General features: G+C 35.3%; 1 protein-coding gene across 12 annotated transcripts in view; it reads left to right on the top strand.

Annotated features, from left to right (window-relative positions):
- The window catches only part of mark3b (MAP/microtubule affinity-regulating kinase 3b), a 132,517-nt gene that overhangs the window by 17,188 nt on the left and 93,862 nt on the right, over nucleotides 1-21,467 (top strand). For all 12 annotated transcript variants that reach the window (XR_012395690.1, XR_012395688.1, XR_012395689.1 and 9 more), the window contains 2 exon segments: nucleotides 5,509-5,700; nucleotides 9,094-9,147. Coding sequence is in view for 8 of the 12 variants with exons in the window: in XM_068215560.2 (XP_068071661.1) it covers nucleotides 5,509-5,700; nucleotides 9,094-9,147 (246 nt within the window). In the remaining 4 variants the exon portion in view is untranslated.

Here is a 21,467-nt window from a genome sequence, read left to right as displayed (position 1 = left end):
AAATATTCTGGACAATTTGCTTTTAGAAAAGTGCAGCCTATGAATTATCTTAAATTGTAATAAACCGTGTTTGACACAAATAGATGTTGAGTGAATTTGCTTAATTGTTGATTGCCAGACTGACTCTGGAACTATATTTCCTAAGTCATCTTGCCACTGTTTCTTTAGAAAATCTAGAGATGGTGCAGCTGCTCTTTGAATCAGACTGTATATTTTTGATATCAGACCACCCTCAGATGCATTTAGATCAAAGATCTCCTCAATCCAGCTACTTATGGGAGGGGCTGAAAGTGTATTAAAATACCTTTTTACTAGACTTCTTACCTGAAGATATCTGAAGAAATGTGATTTAGGAATATCCAATTCTTTAGTCATATGTTCGAATGACATAAAATGACTTCCTTGAAAAAAGTCCCTTGCATATCTGAGTCCCTTTCTAAACCAGATCTGAAAAGCATGATCAATTAAGGATGGTGGAAATAATGCATTGGAAGTAATGGGTAATAAAGAAAGTGCTTGTTTCTGCTTAAAATGCATCCTAAACTGAGCCCATATCTTTATTAAACCACTGACTATAGGATTGTTTGGCAGATATTTTCTATTAAGTGGTAGTGGGGCACAAAGCATTGAAAACAGAGAAACTGTCCCACAGGATGCCTGCTCCATCTCTACCCACTCAGGTTCATTCTCCTGATTTTCATGATCTGTCAGATAAACAATTTTTTCAATGTTACATGACCAATAGTAATACATAAAGTTGGGCAACGCCAGTCCCCCAACTTCTTTCTGCCTTTCTAAAAATGCTTTCCTAATTCGTGGAATGCTTTTATTCCATATAAAAGAAGACACCTGTTTATCCAGCTCCTTAAAGAAGGATTTAGGAATGAATACTGGGACATTTTGAAACAAAAACAAGAACCTTGGCAAAATAGACATCTTAACCGCATTAATTCTGCCTGCAAGAGAGATAGGCAATAAAGACCATCGGTTTAAATCTTGTTTTGTTTTTTCCATCACTGCATCAAAATTACATCTAAATAGCTGTTTATATGTACTGGTCACAGAGATTCCCAGGTACTTAGATCAAACTAGTGTTACTTTCTCCGCTTCAGTGATGTTCAGCGGCAGAATAACAGCTCGTAAATTCATGCTCGTGCAGAGGATGAGACGGACAAAAGTAACCAATGCATGCCATTCTTTTACTTATTTTCGTGTTGTCAGATTCACAGTGCAAACAGCTCCCGATAGGAATAACTCGCGTGAACATAAAACAAAGCCGATTAAAATTTTCTTCCTCTGCTCAGCTGCACAGAACACAGCGAGCTCACATCATCCAGCATGCGTGTCGAACTACACTACCCACAATACACTTCGCTATGGACTACAAATCCCGTAAATATTCTATTTCCCCTCTCCAACAACACTAGTGTGCAACTTAAGCAAAACTGATACTAAAATTGTTTTACATTTGGTTTTGTAGTCCGGGCCTAAATAAATGTTTGTCGCTGTTTTTAATCGTTTTAAGTTCATTTGAATGACTATATATAAACCATTTGACATTAGTAACGCATTTATTGAGTAAAATTGCTCCTTTTTACTGTCATTCAATGTGTTTTGGTCATTATCAATGCACTGTCACTTTAATTAAGCGTGAGCAGCGCGTCAAAAATAGACCCAGCGACGAAACTATCGCTGCACTGCTGCTTCAGCGACGCTCACGCCTCGCTCTGACGCACTGTTGCTGCGTGCGGTATGAAAGCTCTAATCTGTTAACATGGACGCCGAAAACACACGCGCTGCTCACGCTCTGCTTACGCGCCGCTGACGCTTGCGGTGTGAAACAGGCGTAAGTGTGTGCTTGACGCAAACATATAAATCACCCTAACCTGCCTAGTTAACCTAATTTACCTAGTTAAGCCTTTAAATGTCCATTTAAACTGTATAGAAGTGTCTTGCAAAACATCTTGTAAAATATTATTTACTGTCATCATGGCAGATGAAATAAATCGGCTATCAAAAATGAGTTATTAAAACTATTATGTTTAGAAATGTGTTGAACAGAAATAAAATAGGGGGCTAATAATTCAGCGGCGCTAATAATTCTGACTTCAATTGTATATGTGACCAGTCAATTGTTCATTTAAGTTCTGATGTTATTGTATTTTTTGTTAGTATTATTTATCTTCTTTCTTCCTTAAGATATAAAGCAAAATGATTATTTTGTGCAGTTCTTTGCGCAACACCAAATAAACACCACAAATCAATGTAACAGTTTATGATTTGTAATCTGATACATTTTCCTCAGCTACATCTGTCTTTATATGGTTTACTTTTCTGCAAGTTTGCAAAATAAAATCAGGAACAGTAAAATATATGTGGCCCTTTAATGGTGATTAAGCAGTGTTGCCTAGTCTTGAAAAGGACTTTGTTTGTAATTGTATATGACTGTCTGATAATACTTTTCTGATAATACAAATGTGACAATGTGATAACGACAATGTGATTTTATCAGTACAAACTTTGTACTGATAATACAAAGCAGAAAGCAACATTCAGTTATTAAAAGCACTTCTCTCAGTTTTTTTAAAAGGATGCTGCTCTAGTATTTTGTTCAGCGAAAGAGGAAGTCAAAGCTGAAATCCAGGAAACCGTCTGACAGTTTGTCCAGATTACATTATTTACACGTCTCCCTTCCTATGTGGGGAGATTTTTAAAGGCACCACATAACTGTAACACAAACAGATGTAGACCAAAGCTCTTTGACTGGCTCGGTTCACAGATATATATCCTTGCAGAGAGGAAATGAAGATATTTCCCCCCCGGTGAAGCTCCTCTTTGAGGTTGTCAGGTTCGAATATCTTCATGCAAACAGCGTTTGACGTTCCCTATGTTTTCGTTTGCCTCTTATTTTATGGCTGTCAGGCTAACACATGAAACATGCCATACAGAAAGCTTCAAAACGATTAGACTTCTCTGACATGTTCTGACCATTTCAATCGATTTCAAATGTTGCATTCACATAAATGGATAAACAGCTGTGTTTCTCAACCACGTTCCTGGAGGAGCACCAGTTCTGCACATTTTTCCTGTCTCCTGATCCAAACACACCTGATTCAGATCATCAGCTCATTAGCAGAGACTGAGAGACCTGTAATAGGTGTGACAGACAAAGGAGACATCCAATACATGCAGTTTTGGTGGTCCTCCAGGAACGTGGTTGAGAAACACTGATATATAGGATGCTTGGAGACATCAGAGCGGATTCAGTACCATTTTTGAAATGGTGTCTTAAATGTTCACCAAGCCTGCATTTATTTGATCAGAAATATACAGTACAGTCAGGGTGCAAATTACAGTGGGGTTTGGGGGGGATTGACCCCCACCATAATTAACGCTTGATCCTCCTGAAGGACATCAAAAAAGGTGTATGGGGGTGTCAGCCCTTTAATAATTAGAAATAGTTATCTCTGATCTGTTTTTTAATTAATTATATTAATAATTATAATAATAAAATGCATGCCATACATTTAACCACCCCTATAACGGTTCATACCATTCAGCCAGGCCCGGATTGGCTAATCGGGAGGACCGGGAGTATTCCCGGTGGGCCGATCTGTTTTTTGGCAGATCCCAAAAGAAAAGAAAAAATTAGACACAGTTTGTAGTTTGACTTACAGTAATCTCTGAAATAGCTAATCAGAGGTTATGAATACTAAATATCCATCAAAACACTGAAACCCTTTTTTATTAAATTTAGATGCAATTTATATAAATGCATACATTTGATTAACTGAAGCATATATTACACATACTAACATTACCAAAAAAGTTGACACCCCCCATCCCGATCGTCAATCTATTATTCGCACCCTGTATTAAATTTATAGGAAAAATTATTACATTTACATTTTAGTTAGTTTTTAAATATTTCCCATGTGTTGATTAATAGAGAGATTATTTTTTCTCCAACACATTTTTTAAACAATTTTCCATAAACTATTGTCTTTGCCATGTTGACCGTATATAGTATTTTCTATTATTTTATTTAATATAAGATAATATTATTGAGCTTGAAGTGCAATTAAAAGGCTTAGCTAGTTTAATTAGGTTAAATAGGCAATTTCGGTTAATTAGGAAAATCATTGGACAACATTCGTCTATTCTGTAGCCAATCAAAAAAATAATAATTACTTAAAGGGGATATTATAATTGACCTTTAAAGAAAGAAAGAAAGAAACAACTTCCAAAACAAAAAAAATATATATAGGAATTATAGTGAAAATTTCCTTGCGCCATTAAACATCACATGGTAAATACTTACAAAATGAATATAAATTTCATAGGAGGACTTATAATTTTGCTGTCAACTGTATTTTGAAAATATATGAGAATGTTTTTAATTATAAAAACATTAAAAAGATTTTTTTATTTTTTTATATCTGTCAAAATATGATTTATTCTTGATGTCAGTGCTGAACTTACAGAACTGTCACAGAATCAGTATTCAGTGTCACATGATTCAAGAAATAATTATAAATATTATTATCAGTGCTGAAATTAGGTGTACTGTTTATTGTTGTGGTAAAAATTTTTCAGCATTTTTGTTTAAGTATATTTACTTTAAAATTTTCAATCAATACGAATTTTAAAAGACTTCATTTATTTAAATACAAATACTTTAAACCTTTATACAAATCTTATTTTAATTAATTTAATTAGGGCTGAACAATATATTGTTTGAGTTTGCATGTTCTCCCCATGTTCGCGTTGGTTTTCTCTGGTTGCTTCGGTTTCCCGTATAGTCCAAAGACATCCGCTATAGGTGAATTGGGTAAACAAAATTGGCCCTATAGTGTATGTGTGTGATTGAGAGTGTGTATGGGTATTTCCCAGTACTTGGTTGGGGCTGTAAGGGCATCCGCTGCGTAAAACATATGCTGGAATAGTTGGTGGTTCATTTCACTTTGCCAGCCCCTGATAAATAAGAGACTAAGTCGAAGGAAAACGAATGAATGAGTATATGGTTTGAGCATCGTGTGATCCGCAATAGATTGTTTATTAAAGATTAAAAGATAAAGATAACATTAAAAATTATTCATACAGTGATGACTACTTTTTATGGTTGATTTTGTTCAATTTCGATACATTAATGTTGTTGGACTTGCCATAAAGAACTGTTTATTTAGCTTTTATTTTTGCTCTGTCATATTTATATATGCTTGTAATTTATTTTATGATGGAAAAAGACTTTATCACCCCAGTCGATCTGAATGAATGAAATCTTTCCAAATAGAGGAATTAATTCAATTTATCTGGTGAAATTTTATTTATATCACAATATTTATCTTAGCAAAACAAAATATCGAAATGTCAGATATTTAAAACAACATGCAGGCCTACATAAAATGCATCTTTTGTTGGAAAAAAAATTATTGATTTCTTCCCAACCTGTGAACATGAATTTGTGTTTACTCATTCTCTTTTGTTTATTCTCCTTTGCATCTCCAGCACACATCACACACAGATGGGCGTAATGAAGTGGCATCTCGTCCTGGGCGGTCGGGCGCTCGCTGTCGAAACTCCATTGCCTCTTGTGCCGATGAGCAGCCACATATCGGCAACTACCGGCTCCTCAAAACCATCGGCAAGGGCAACTTTGCCAAGGTCAAATTGGCACGGCACATTCTCACAGGACGAGAGGTGAGCAGGATCATATTTTCACTCCAACGTTAACAGATAAGAAAAAAAGCGGTGCTGTTAAACCTCTTGAAGGGATAGTTCACCCAAAAATGAAAATTCTGTCATCATTTGTCACCCTTTACTTTCCTATTTGAGTTTCTTTTTTCTGTTCAACACAAAAGCAGATATTTTGAAAAATGCTGGCACCCATTGACGTCCATAATATTTTTTTTCCTACTGTGGAATTCAATGAGTGTTTTTATTCAGGAAATATTTAAAGGGAAGTGTTCAAAAAGATGTCTTCTGGAGCTGTTTTTAATCATTAATCAAATTAAAAGATTGTATATTACTCTTTTCAGTGTTATTGTTTGTATGTGTTTTTGGATAATGAATGTTTATAAAGAAACTGATATGATTGCATGTTAATTGTTTATTTAGTATACCAGTAGGTTTTTCAATGAATATAGCCGATCCTGCTAATGTGACATAAATGAATAGAATAGAATAGAATAGAATAGAATAGAATAGAATAGAATAGAATAGAATAGAATAGAATTCAATGGGTCCAAGGAACCAGGTTTTGTATTCCAACAGGAGAAATAAATAGAATAAAATGAGTAATTTTTTTTATTTTTGGGTGAACTTGTCAGTTGGGTGAATCCCTTTAACTGACACCATCCCAATGTTAATACTTAATAAAATACAGCTCACATTAAATCTTTTTGTCTTGATGTGATATCAAATACATATATCATATCATTTTTAAGCCTGAACTCAAACTGTGGAGTAAGAAGGGGTTAAATTATGTTTTGTTTTGTTTTTAAATTAAAAAATGTTTTTTTTTAAAGATTTATTTTTGCTTTTATTTGACAGGACAGTAAGTTGACAGGAAGTGAAGTGGGAGCGAGAGAGGGGGCTAGGATTTGAACGATAGATGCCCGAAGCGCTGCCATACCATTTGTCAGCAGACTGGGCTGATAATTGATATATTCTTAAAATAAAAATAAGTTGTTGGTTTTTTTTTTTATTAAGGACAGTTTCTTCCATAATTGCAATCACTATAACTAAAACGTATGTAAAGTTAAAGGAACACTCAGTTTTTGTTTTTTTTTAAATAGGCTCATTTTACTACTTCTCTAGAGTTAAACAGTTGCATTTTACCAGTTTTGAATCCATTCAGCTCATCTTTAGCTCTGGCTGGAGCACTTTTAGCTTAACATAATTTATTGAAGCAGATTAGACCATTAGCATCTCGCTTAAAAATGACCAAAGAATTTGGATAATTTTCCTATTTAAAGCTTGACTTTTGATAATAAGTAGTGCATAAAAAAATATTGAATAATCTTCATTGTTACAAGATTTTTAGGCGCTGTTCATGATCAAAGTAAAGTTACTTTATTTCAGAATGAGGGTGTATTGTAACCATATCAGCCTAAAAAATAGCAACTCAAGCCTTAAATAGGAAAATGATCTTATCTTTTTGTTAATTTGTGGATAAGATGCTAATGGTCTAATCTGATTCAGTCACTTATGCTAATTGAAGTGCTCCCGCCAGACACGTATGGCCTGTTTTCACTGAGTACAGTACGGGTTGGTACAGGTCACTTTTATCAGACTTGCGTTTTCACTGCCAAAAGGGTACCAATGGTAACCTTTTGGTGGGTGTGGTGTTCGACAGAAAGTTTCAGTCAACGTCATTCTCGCTCGAGGAAATGTCTACAGTAATGCTGTATGGGTCGTTCACAAATCATATAAGAAGCACTTATCACAAAAACAGATGCTTCATACACATAAATTCTTGTGCATAAATGTTCATTACTAACCTTTCTATGAACATGAGTTGATTATAACTGCAGATCAATAATGAAATACCCTACTGTAACGTCTGCGATTATATGAAATTAATAAATAAATAAATGCAACATATATGAACACATACAGTTATGTTACCATACACTTGTTACCAATTACAGAAAAACTACACACAGCATACATTTAGTTTTTTGGGTTTAAAATAACACTCAACATAGCCCAGTCAGTGCAAATCTCTACAGTGTCTGTATTCTTCAACAGCACATGTAGCCTCTGTTAGAAAGTAATTCCGTCATTCTGAGTTCATAAGGCGATGATAATAACTGTTCATGTTTTAGGTTGCTAAAAGAATCATTTGCTTTTTTGTTTTTTCGGGCTTTTCCTTTGTTTTTTTTCGTGCTTCACTCGCGTTTGTTAGTTTCTGAAATGATCAGATATCAGAAGCACTTCAAAAATCATCAGCTTAAGAAGTTTGTTATTTCAAAAATAGACGTGCGGCGAGCGCAAGCGAGAAATCGAAACTGCTTGCGCTTTAGACTTAGTCTTGTAAACAACTATGGGGCAAAGGTTAATTCTGCTCTTCTTCTTGGCTTTGTGGCTGTTCATCAAGACAACAACAAGGTTTGTTTAAGCTCGGGTTGACCGTAGCTCGTTATTATATGTATATATTATTACAGTGTAAAAGTCTTGGTCCCACTTTATATTAAGTGGCCTTAACTAATATGTACTTACATAGGATTAAATAGTTTGTTACAATGTACTTATTGTGTAAATACATGTATTTACTATGTACTTATGCTTAATTAAATACATGTATGTAAATACATCTGTAATTAACTTTTGTAATTACATTTGTAAATACACTGTTGACCATCCCTTACACCTTAACCCACCCTTAAACCTACCCATACCACCAAACCTGTTCATAACCCAACCTCTATCCCAACTCAAAAGCACCACAAGTGTTCTCAAATACATTAGGAACACAGTAAGTACATTGTATTTATTTTTTGATGTAAGTACATAGTAGTTAAGGACACTTAATATAAAGTGGGACCAAAGTCTTGGCTGTGTTTTTAAAAATGCTGCTTCCTTTGTTTTCATTCTTCTGGCTTGTTGCACAAGTGAGTGACGTATCTCTGTAAACTTATAGCGTTCAGCTGCACATCTAGCTCTTCCTTTTGGTACCCTTTTGCTGTGCTAGGTACCCTTTCGAAAGGGTACCTATAAAGTGGTACAGTACTGTGGTTTTAGGTACCCTTTGACAGTGGAAATGGCTATAAAAGCGCACCGAAACGTACAATACTACTCAATGGAAACGGGCCATAAGATTGACTGTATGGATTTAAGAATGGTAAAACTCAACTATTTACCCTAAAGAAAGATTAAAAATCAGCCTATTTCCAAAAAAGGAGGAATGTTATTTAAAAATATTTTTGGTGGGGCTTTTTTTCCATTGCTGTAGATTATAAAGCACAACATTGCTATAAAATCTGATGCTGAGCTGCAGACATATAATCATCATGCTCTTTTACTGGCTTCTTCTCCAAGCTCTTTGAACAAGACATTAAAATGTATTTTTCCTCTTCTTTTTCTCTGCAGGTGGCCATAAAAATTATTGACAAGACACAACTTAATCCTACCAGCCTTCAAAAGGTAAAAATAATAGCATATCTGCTACGCTATAAAAACCTTGTTCTCAATCTTCCTCTGCTTATCGGTTTAAAGTGGAAGCATTGCAAGTATGGAATCCCCCTTTTGTCAATCTAAAGCCAATTAAACATTAACCAGAGATGTAGATAGCAATCGTGTTTTCCTACACGGCTCGTATTTATGGCCTACTTATCAAATGCTCATAGTTATCGTCTTGAATTTGGCATTAGTTGACATAATCATTTTTATCAGCGCAAGATGCAGACTAAAAATCAAAGGGACTTCTGTTCAGAGCGCTGCATGACGGGATAACAATAGCTGATGGAGGAACCCTCAGTGGACTTGGATTTCAGAGGCAGCTAATAATAGCAGGAACCCAAGAAATCAGCTTGAATAATAAGTACACTGAAAGCTCAGAGCATTTCGGTTGGGACGTTTAGCTGGAGTTTGTTTGATTCTGATGTCACATTTCATGCCAAAAACCTGTGACCAGCCTCTCTCTCTTTTTTTTTGCACTCTGGATGGACCATATAGATCACATTGTCACATTGAGGCCAATGTGAGGTGTTGATGTTCTCTTCCACTGGCTGCCCTTTTCCCTATAATTAGCTGGCACTTGTTTTTCCAGGCCATTGATTTAGGCCGTTTTCCATTTGAGAGCCGATTGACAGCCTGTGGGTCTCAGGAGGGGCGATGCTGATCGGTTTGGGGCATGAGGGACAAGGGATCTACAGTATGAGGCTGAACCCTATTGTTAGTGCTGGTGTATAATCCAGATAATGTGTTAAGTGCTGTAATAACCTGAGATTGATTCGTCAGTTCCTGTCTGTTAATAGACCATTTCCACAAGACTGTTATGATGGTGTTTAACTGTCATCAGCGTATTAAATCCTTTAAATGTTTTTAATATTTCGATTTTTTTTTAAATGCGTTTACATTTATGTGTATTTATGTTGGGCATTATCTCCTCTTTGCATCAAATTACCACTTATCCGAGGTGTTTCAAATGCAGTCGTTATCAGTCTCATAGTTTTAGAAATAGTTTTTCCTATATCTGAAAGTCTTGGTAACACTGTAGTTGAGTTTTTCTTTTATTACTCTTATTACTTTTATTCTTTTATTAACATTTTAAATCCTTGACTGCAAACTGGCAACCTGTTGACAACAAAAGTATGTCTTTTTGCTTGCATGGCACTGAAGTATTGTAATTTTAATGGATTTATATGGGGTTATATTTGTCCTGATGGTGCTGATTTTTAGACAGTATTTTTGGTTTCCTAGTAGGGTCGAGTAGGTTGGGTCGATGGACGATGCCGGTAGACATCACAATGCTGAGTCGGCATCGCAATCCTCCGCCTTCGTCGCAGCAGCAACCCGCTCACGAAAAATACACACGGCCACATACGTCACAGCGTCAGTACACTGCTTCAGACTTTTGCAATCAAGCTTGTACTTAGTAATTTTAGCGAAAACCTCAGACACTGTTGGTTAGTTCCTGTTGATTGTGGATCTTTTTTACCAAAAAAAGTTTGTCAACATCATTATAACGACACAGATCACTTTGCCTAACAAAAACCATGCGGGTCAGGTAGTTGAAAGGGTAGGCTACAAATAATTAATTTGTTATGAAATATTGAATTATTCATAATTAATTCACCACCAGCAGCTACGACGACGATATCATCGTTCATCGCAATGTTTCACATTAGACATTGTATGATGCCAAATTGGTCGATATCGCCCAACCCTAGATCCTAGATTCAATAGATTTATGAAAATAAACGAAAGGTAAATATTCAAAAACAGGGCTCACCAACCCTGTTCCTGGAGAGCTACCTTCTTGCACATTTCAGTTGCAACCCTGACCAAACACACCTGTTTGTAATTATCAAGTGCTGCTTTAGGTACTATTAATTGGTTCAGGTGTGTTTGATCAGGGTTGGGACTGAAATCTGCTGGAATTCAGCTCTCCAGAAACAGGGTTGGTGACCCCTGTTAAAAAACATGTACACGTGTACATTTTTATGTATTTACATACAGTATGTATTTTAGCAGTGGTTCGCCAGCTTTTTTTTATTAAGTACCACCTCAGAAAAAATAGTTTCTCCAAATACCACCAAAATGAGCAGTATTGAAATACAGTAGCGTAGTAGGTCCAGTAAAGCAGCTACAGCTCTGCACAGTTAAAAAACGTGACAGATTACCTCGGAAGTATAGGCTATACATCATATATTGCATATTCACATCATTTTTGATAAATTTTGAAATTTATGTAGCATGTACATGACATATTTCATTCCTCCGCGTACCACTAGAAGGAAGCCAGCGTACCACTAGTGGTACACGTACCACAGTTTGAGAACCACTGTATTATACCATCTTTGCATCAAATTACAACAAAACGAATCATCACTCATGTGAGGTTTCAAATGCAGTGTCTGTGGGGCAGGACAGTAAATTTGACATTGTTCTCTCTTCTGGCTGCTGTTATTAGTCTCACACAATTTTTTTTTCTTTTTTTTTTTTTGCATACCCCTCTCTGGAGGTCTTATCAGCAGATGAGAATTTAGTCTTTAGTATGAATAAAATCGAGAGTAACAGAGTTTGTCGTTAGCCGTGCTTGTTGACTTTAATCACACATAGTTTTAAAAGCCATGAAATCTCAGCTTTCACGTATCTATATACAATGTATACAAATGCCATTTGTGGCAAAAGCTGAATGGTAAAACAATATCAAAAGCGCATGCTTGCAAATAAAAAGTAAGACTTAACTTGACTCAATATATTTGACTCAATTTATTTTAAAATAACAGTCTTGACTCAATATGCATATATTTTATCTTCTACAATTACAGTATTTTATCTACATTTGAGTATTTTACTAATGTTTAGCAGCGGCCTTTTTAACATTTTGAATCCTTGACCACAAAACGGTGACCTGTTCATAAAAAAAGTATGCCTTTTTCCTTGCATGGCACTGAAATGTTGCAATTTTAATGGGTTCAAGTGGGGATATTTTTGTCCTGGTGGTCTTGATTTTTACCCAGTGTTTACTCTCCTAGAGTAAAATAGATTTATGAAAATAAATATTAAAAGCTTAACCAAAAAAACAACAACTATACACACTAAGGTTGGGCGATGTTGAACAATTTGGCATCTTACGAGGTCTAATGTGAAACATCGCGATGGATGATGACATCGTCTTCGTAGGTGGGGGTGGTGGTTGTTAAATGTCAATTAATTCATAACGAATTTCCCACAGCTCACGGAGGAGACGAGAGTTAGTTTGGAGTTCACTGTAATTTGTATTGTGATTAATGATGACTTGATTTATTATTATTATAAGAAAAAAATAACAAGATGCTAGGGCTTGACCGTTTTGGTCGCATATGCTCCCGAAATTTTATCTATGCGACCTAAAAATAAATTTGGAAGCAATTGGGCGAGTGCAAACGTTTTCACTGCAAAATCATCATCGCGTGCGCGGATTTAGGAGGCATTTATGCAGAATGCATCTTTGCACCCTAAAACACTAAACAGCAACGGTTTAAGACAGTTGTTATGTGAACTTGCTGAAAAAAAAAAAAAAGCCTGCAATGCTTGCCCCGCCTTTGTGCTCTTCTAATTGGCCCACCGCTCTAGAACTAAATGGATTGGTTAATATCAGCTATCAATCACTCAGTCAATGCCTTCTGCCTTCAGATGACAGGAGCTACAACTGCAAAAATGTGAAGCGCTGAAGATGAATGAAAATAACACTGACAGATTTAGTTTTAGAAACCACCTACAGTTACTAATAATGGCGCATCTTATTAGCGATCATGTGTTGAATGTTCATCCACCATTTACACTTTTCCAAGAGTGGATAAAAGACTTCCAGTGGCTTCAAGTCCGCTGTGAAAAACACTAAAGCCATTCACTGTAAAGTCTGTGGGACGGGGCTTGCAGGTAACAGCGTTTGCCACTGAATCTACACATTTTAAGCGGGAGAGGTGCTGTATAATCCTTCATTTAATCATCACGTTGCTGTCAGCCGTGCAAGCGGCAGCTATATTTAAAATTGAACAAAGCTCATGAAAAGACCGTTATTGCTGTTAAGATGACATGCAAATAATAAGTTATATGTCAATATAAATGTGGGGCGGGGCGAAGGATCGCGATGCCGGCTCAGCATCGTGAAGTTTATCGGCTGTCCCTAATACACACATTTGTTGACCACAAATGAACACAAAAGATCAAACAGAATGCACCAAAATAGGCATGTGCAAAGGTTAAAAGTCTGAAAACAGTATTGTCAAAACACAGAAGTCAATAGCTGAAAATGTTATCATGAGAACATCCCGATTACTAAGATACTTGCCAGTCATGTTGGATAAACTAATCAGCTAAATATTAAGTAACAAGGTACATTTAATCGTCAACTGTTGTTAACTGGAAGTACTGGTTTTGGGCTTTGTCCTTCTACCTTTTTATATGTGCTAGATTCAGTATCAGCTTCAAAAACAAGCTTTTGTAATGGTGGCTTATCTGCATGGAGATCTTCGGCGAAGGTCTTGAGTTTTGTTTGTTGTTTTCTTCAGTGGACTTTACAAATAGAGCCAGATGTTGTGGGAGTGAATGGGAAGTGATGACCTAGTTAGTTAAATAATGATATCGTCAGTACTGGATCCAGACAATGGTTTAGATAACAGAGGGAGAGAGAGAGAGCGCGAGCGAGAGAGGGGGTTTGCCTAAATGCCTGACCCATATTGTCCATATCATCCATGCCCAAATAATGCCAATATATATCATTTATATAGTAGTGAAGATAGATGAGTTTTTTAAAGGGATACTGTGGTGCAGCCTAACATGACAAATTAACATTTACTTGCCCTTATAAGCCTTTACGACTGACTTTTTCCTGTGTTGTTTTAGTGGGAATAAAGCACGTTTGTCTAGAGAAAGTCAGTGTTTTGGACTTATTCATTCTTCAGGATTTCTTCACTTTATGTTCCACAGAAGAAAAAAGACGTCAATGCCTGAAGTAATAACATCATGGTGTGTAAATGATGAACAGAACTTTCTGAAAATGTTTTTCTGGCTGATTTTGATTGTTTGTTAATATGACAGAAGGTGCAATTGAACACATGGCTAGAGTTTTGTGGCTAGTAGTAATGTTACTAAACAGTAACTATATCTGTCCATCCATCTGTCTATCTATCCTTCTATCCTTCTATCTTTCTATCTATCCTTCACACTATTCTATCTATTGTTCTATCCGTCTATCATTCTATCTATTGTTCTATCATTTTATCTATTCTTCTATCTGTCGTTCTATGTCTATCGTTCTATTTATTGTTCTATCTATCGTTCTATCTGTCTATCGTTCTATCTATCGTTCTATCTGTCTATTGTTCTATCTATTGTTCTATCTATCGTTCTATCTGTAGTTCTATCGTTCTATCTGTCTATAGTTCTATCTATTGTTCTACCCGTCTATCTGTCATTCTATTCATCTATTGTTCTATCTATTGTTCTCTCTGTCGTTTTATCTTTCTATATGTCTATCTTTCTATCTATTGTTCTATCTATCGTTCTATCTGTCTATCTGTTGTTCTATCTGTCTATCGTTCTATCTATTGTTCTGTCTATCGTTCTATCTGTCTGTCTGTTGTTCTATCGTTCTATCTGTCTATCGTTCTATCTGTCTATCGTTCTATCTATTGTTCTGTCTATCGTTCTATCTGTTGTTGTTCTATCTATCTATCGTTCTATCTGTCTGTCTGTTGTTCTATCGTTCTATCTGTCTTATCGTTCTATCTATAGTTCTTTCTATCATTCTATCCATCTATTATTCTATCGTTCTATCCATCTATCTTTCTATCTATTGTTCTATTTATGATTCTATCCGTCTATCTGTCGTTCTATTATTCTATCGTCCATCTTACTATCTATTGTTCTATCTATCATTCTATCCATCTATCATTCTATCATTCTTTCTGTTTATTGTTCTATCTATCATTTTATCCATCTATCATTCTATTTTTTATCCGTCTATCGTTCTATCCGTCTATCATTATATCTGTCTATCATTTTATCATTCTATCCATTTATCTTTCTATCTATCGTTCCATCCATCTATTGTTCTGTCCGTCTATCATTCTATCCATCGTTTTATCCATCTATTATTCTATCCGTCTATCAGTCTGTCGTCTATCGATCTTTACGTCTCTTCTATCTATTGTTCTATCCATCTATCGTCTATCGTTTTGTCCATCTATCATTATATCCGTCTATTGTTCTATCTGTCTATCATTCTGTTTATCATTCTATCTGTCTATCATTCTAGCCGTCTATCATTCTGTCCATCTATCTTTCTATCTATTGTTCTATCAGTCTATCAATCTATCCGTCTATCTTTCTATCGTACTGTACGTCTATCGTTAAGTCCATCTATCCTTCTATCTATCGTTCTATTGTTCTATCCGTCTATCATTCTATCTGCCGCTCTATCTATTTTTCTATCCGTCTATTGTTCTATCTTTCTGTCCATCTATCCTTCTTCACAATGATCAAACTGAAACAACAACAACAATAGTAATAATAATATGAATGTAACAATGAATAATACAAATGTAACAGTTAATAAGGGCGACATGGTGGCTCAATGGTTAGTTCTGTCGCTTCACAGCAAGAAGGTCACTGTTTTGAGTCCCGGCTGGGCCAGTTGGCATTTCTGTATGGAGTTTGCATGTTCTCCCCGTGTTGGTGTGGATTTCAAAACATGTGCTGTACATGAATTTAATAAAATAAATTGGCTGTAGAGTATGGGTGTGAATGTGAGAGTGTATGGGTGTTTTCCAGTACTGGGTTGGGGCTGGAAAAGCATCGGCTGTGTAAAACATATGCTGGATAAATTGGCGTTTTATTCTGCTGTGGGGATCCCTGATGAATAAAGGGATTAAGCTAAAGGAGAATGAATGAATAAAAGTGAAGAATTCATAAAATATATTTGTTATTGAATACTTAATAATACATATTGAAATATTTATTTTGTATATTTCAATATTTATTTGAATATTTATTTATTTTGAATTTACCCCAATTCGACATTTGCAGTGCAGTTAAAAGGCATTTAGCGATATATTAGTAATAGTAATAATAAATATTGTAATAATGTAACAATGAATAATACAAATATAATAGTTAATAATTAATATTTATTTAATATTTTTTTAACAATACATATTTATTTAAACCCCAATTGGATGTTTACAGTGCAGTTTAAAGACATTCAGCGATACTACAACATGGCCAAGGCTCCGCTCAATCCTGAGTCAGTTATTACACGTCTTCATTTGGCGTCGCTGTTAACCTTAATATTTAAATCCAGCATCCACCCACACTGCACAGACAATGACCAGAGCGTTTTCTTCACCGTCTCTCACCGATGCCGTTTATATCTGCGTTGGTGTGACCTCTTACGCAACCACCGTGAGTGGGAGAGCAGCATCTCCTCATGAAAAAAACCTTGCTTTATGTCTGAATATCAGTTTGGATTCTGCGATGGGCGAGTCAAGGTTGTGTTCTGTAGCTGAGAGACGTGTGTGGACGTCAGCGCTGCGTGTTTGTGGGTGGATGTGGGTGTTCATGCATTGAATGATCCCAGATGATTTTTCTTTTTTTTTTTTCAGCACTGGTATCCTAGAAACTCGCATTCAGTCTTTTTGTGAATGAGGAAACTCTGAGATCTGGAGATGTGAATGAAAATGCACTGAGCGTCAGGTTTCTCCTCCGAGAAGACCAAAAATCCTGAATTCATTCTTGATCAGTCAATTAGGGCTGCACTATATATCGTTTTAACATCGATATCGCAATGTGTGCATCTGCAATAGTCACATTATATACAAATGCATGCAATGTTGAGTTGGGATTATAGGGCAGCATGTTAGTGCAGTGGGTAGCTCTGTCGCCTCACAGCAAGAAGGCTGGGTCAGTTAGCATTTCTGTGTGGAGCTTGCTTGTTCTCCCTGTGTTCGCATGGGTTTCCACCCACAGTCCAAAGACATGTGCTGTTGGTGAATTGGGTAAGCTAAATTGTCCGTAGTGTATGTGTGTGAATGAGACTGTGTGGGTGTTTCCCAGTGATGGGTTGCAGCTGGAAGGGCATTCGCTGTGTAAAACATATGCTGGATAAGTTGGCGGTTCATTCCGCTGTGGCAACTCCTTATTAATAAAGGGACTAAGACGAAAAGAAATTGAATGAATGAATGAATAAATGAGTTGGAATTATAGTTGACCAGAGTCCCATAATTGAACCACCATTGAGTGAAATTTTAAATTGTTTATGTGTTTTTAAGGCATTTGTGAGCATTTTAAGAGTTTGAATAATTTTAAGAGATCATAAAGAGCATAAATAAGTTTAATAAAGATGCTTGTATTGAATTAATTATGTAAAGGCCATGCAATGCTCTTTTACATTTGATTTTTCAGTTTCTATATGTGGCGGCTCAGTGGTTAGCACTGTAGCCTGACAGCAAAAAGGTCATTGGTTCGAGTCCCGGCTGGACCAGTTGGCGTTTCTGTGTGGAGTTTGCATGTTCTCCCAGTCTTGGTGTGGGTTTCCTCTGTGTCCAAAGATGCGCCATAGGTAGATTGAATAAACTAAATTTGCTGTAATGTATGTGCATGAATGTTTCCCAGTACTGGGTTGCAGCTGGAAGGGCATCTGCTGTCTAAAACATATGCTAAGTTGGCGGTTCATTCCACTGTGGCGACCCCTGGTGAATAAAGAGACTAAGCCGAAGGATAAGGAATGACATTCTGTACTTGAATACTGTTAAACTCTCTCATGAAGCACTGTTTATTTCACTTTAACGTTTGCTCTGTCGTGTTTATTTTTGACTGTAGTTTGCTTATTATATGTATATAATAAATTACATAAAATGTTTATATTTCACGCCCATACAAAATCATTTCAATCATCTAAATTAATGACTTTCCAAATTGAGCGATTTATGGGTGCTTTCACACTAGCACTTTTGGTCCGCACCTGGGTTCGTTTGACCTCAGAGTACGGTACGTTTAGCTAGAGTGAATGTGTCTTCTGAACTCGGGTGCGCACATGTGAACCGAATCGGAGTCCACCTGAAGGAGGTGGTCTGGGGTACGGTTCATGCGAACACTTCTGGTTTGCATATCATAAAATGCATATCAAATAAATTAATTGAAATTTATGAAACCTGTTCTGTTGAATAGTAATTAATTTTTCATGTTGTATAAAAGCTGAAATAAAACATATAAGACTTTTTCCAGAAGAACAAATATTATAGGAAATATTATGTGTAAAAATCCTTTGCTCTGTTAAACATAATTTGGAAAATATTTGAAAAAGAAAAAAAAAATCACAGGAGGGCAAATAATGTTGATGTCAACTGTATGTACAGCATGTGCGTAAAGTATGTACAACAGGTATGTATAATCAAGCAAATAGACAATAAATATAAAAGCATAATAATAAAAATATTTACTTTTCTATTATTTGCTCATTAAGTAAATAAAAAAAAATCAATGTTCAAATATTAAATTCAGCAGATGCTCAATTCAGTATTATAAAGATCACTATGATCTTTGCCTTTAATTCAACTGTTATTGGAGGTAGAAGTTTTCAGTTTATTTTAATGTGAAATTCACAACGCTACTTTCTTGCAAATGCTATGAAGTCAGTTGTGATCTAAATGTGATGAGCTTAGTTGCTTATTTCCTGGAAATATTTCCAATGAAAAATGTAATCCCATGATTCAGTAAAGGATGCCGCACTTTCACATTAACACACACACACACACACACACACACACATACACGCATACTGGGGCAACCTGAATCCCTTATACATTTTATCATCAGTTCTCCTTGTGTGTGAAGGTAAAGGTGTCAGGATTGTGCTGAGCTTGATCAGATCAGATTCTCTTTTATTCATTGCTGTTTTTCCTCCTTTTGTTATTGTTCTGTTTGTGACTCCAGGATGGAAAATGTTCTTCATTTTGTCTACCTCTCACCCTGTAGGACATAATTATGAGACGGCTGGCCTTTTGAAGCACATGTCACGTTTCCTAGGTTGTAAAATCCAGCTGTTCTGACTCTGAGGAACTTTGACGCTCATGATTTGGAATTTGAATGTAAATGAATGGCATAAGACATTTTAAGCAAGCAAGTGGATGAAAAGAAATGTATTTATTTTTTATTTACTCTCTTCAAGGGATTTTAGTTTGCCTTTTTTGTAAATACTCACACATTTTTGAAAGGATACATTTAAGTTAATAGAAATATGGAATATACCTAAATATAATATTGCTGTATTGTTTTCACATTAATCAGGAAAATGCAATTAATATAATGCATGTTTAATACTTATAGTAATACGTTTAGTAAGCATTAAATCATATTAAAATGATTTCTGAAAAATCATGACACATCATGAAAAGTAATGATGCTTAAATTCTATTCAGTTCAATTGAAATTAAATTAAAACTCAGCTTTGTGTCACACAAATGAATAACGTGTTAAAATATATTTAAACAAAATGCAGCTGTTATAAATTGTAATCAAATTTCTCAATATTACCATTTTTTACTGCTGTTTTATTAAATATATGCAGCCTTGGTAAACATAAGGGATTTCAAAAATCTTACCAAGCCAAGCGTTTTGTCATTAAATAAAGGATTGATACAATTATTTTAGAATTTAATTATTAGAACATTTAGCATAACTAGCAATTTATTTTACATAGTTTTATTTTTAACACTTTTTGTTTATCCTTGACCAATTAATAAATATATAAATAATAATATTACATTTATCTCAAATAGAAAGGAAGAAAGAAAGAAAGAAAGAGAAAGAAAGAAAGAGAAAGAAAGAAAGAAAGGAAGAAAGAAAGAAAGAGAAAGAAAGAAAGAAAGAAAGAAAGAAAGAAAGAAAGAAAGAAAGAAAGAAAGAAAGAAAGAAAGAAAGAAAATGCGAAAAAGACACAACAAACCACCAGTATAATTTTTTTTTACCTAAAATGTTGGCCAAAAAATTATAATAAGTGTGTAGCAGGCAGCAGAACATGTTTAGTCATGGGATATTTATCTTTAAGCTGTAGTTGTGTGGAATTTAACGGTTGGGAAAGTATCTTGTGGAAAGAATAATGTACCACAATCACTGAAATTCCTGTCTACTTTAGATTAGATTTCCCCGGAGTTCAGTTAAAAACAGTAGGTCATTTGCTCTACACTTCTACCAATGGAAAAACAGAGCTTGCTTGTTTTTTTTTTTTTGTTTTTTTTTTTGAGACATGATTGAAATCTCCAAGTACACTGGTGATGCTAACCTGTACTTAAAATGTACTTGTTACAGCAAATGAGACATGTCCAAATAGGACTAAAACTAATACAAGACAAAGCACTATAAAAATATCCATAATTTAGCAGTTTTCCGTATTTTGATTTATGTTTCTACTTTGCGCCTTTATTTCTGCTTTTGAATTGCATTATGGGACCTTGAACTTTCTTCAAACAACTTTTAACTCTGAAAAGTTTGAAAGTCACTTTTATGAACATTTTTAATAGTTTAAAGTGATTCAATGTCTGGTTTGGTGTTGTGTATTATGCTCCATAAAAACTTGTAATAAACTGGCAGTACATTTTATGTTATTTTACATAAAATTTCAATAAAAGTCACTTTGTTAAACTGTAGAGTTGAATTTTTAACATCAATAGTCTACAGAGCAGAGACATAATGCACTTCACAACCGTAAATAAACAGAAAACACTTAAAGAGAACACTAACTACTAATAGATTTTTTTTTAGTGTATACATGACAATAAGTTCACTATACTCAAATTGCCTCCAGTCACAAGATCTCAATCCAATAGAGCACCTTTGGGATGTCAATATGGACCAAAATATCTGAGGAATACCTCCAGTACCTTGTTGAATCAATGCCATAAAGGATTAAGGCAGTTCTGAAGGCAATATGGGTTTAACTAGGTACTTGTAAGGTGTACCTAATAAAATGGCCGGAGAGTGTAAATCTCATTGTTGACCAAAACAGTTTCTTACCTCTCTTTATTGACATCTTTGGAAATTACTTTATACCGTACATTGTTATGAATCTATGCTCGAGCGTATATTTCTTTTGTGGCTTTCTATTCAGCTTCAAAGTTTTGTCTCTGATCATGTTTAGGTTCAGGTTGTTGTCTCGGCTGGTATTTAGTCTATCTTTTGGTTATTTTGGTCTTGTCTTGTTGTGTGCGTCTGGCAGAATGAATGACTTGTGAACAGTTGGTTGTGATCAAAGCAAA

The sequence above is a fragment of the Danio rerio genome, chromosome 20 (genome assembly GCF_049306965.1).
Source record: "Danio rerio strain Tuebingen ecotype United States chromosome 20, GRCz12tu, whole genome shotgun sequence".
NCBI classification, from domain to species: Eukaryota; Metazoa; Chordata; class Actinopteri; order Cypriniformes; family Danionidae; genus Danio; species Danio rerio.
This window is presented reverse-complemented; position numbering and strand designations above follow the sequence as displayed.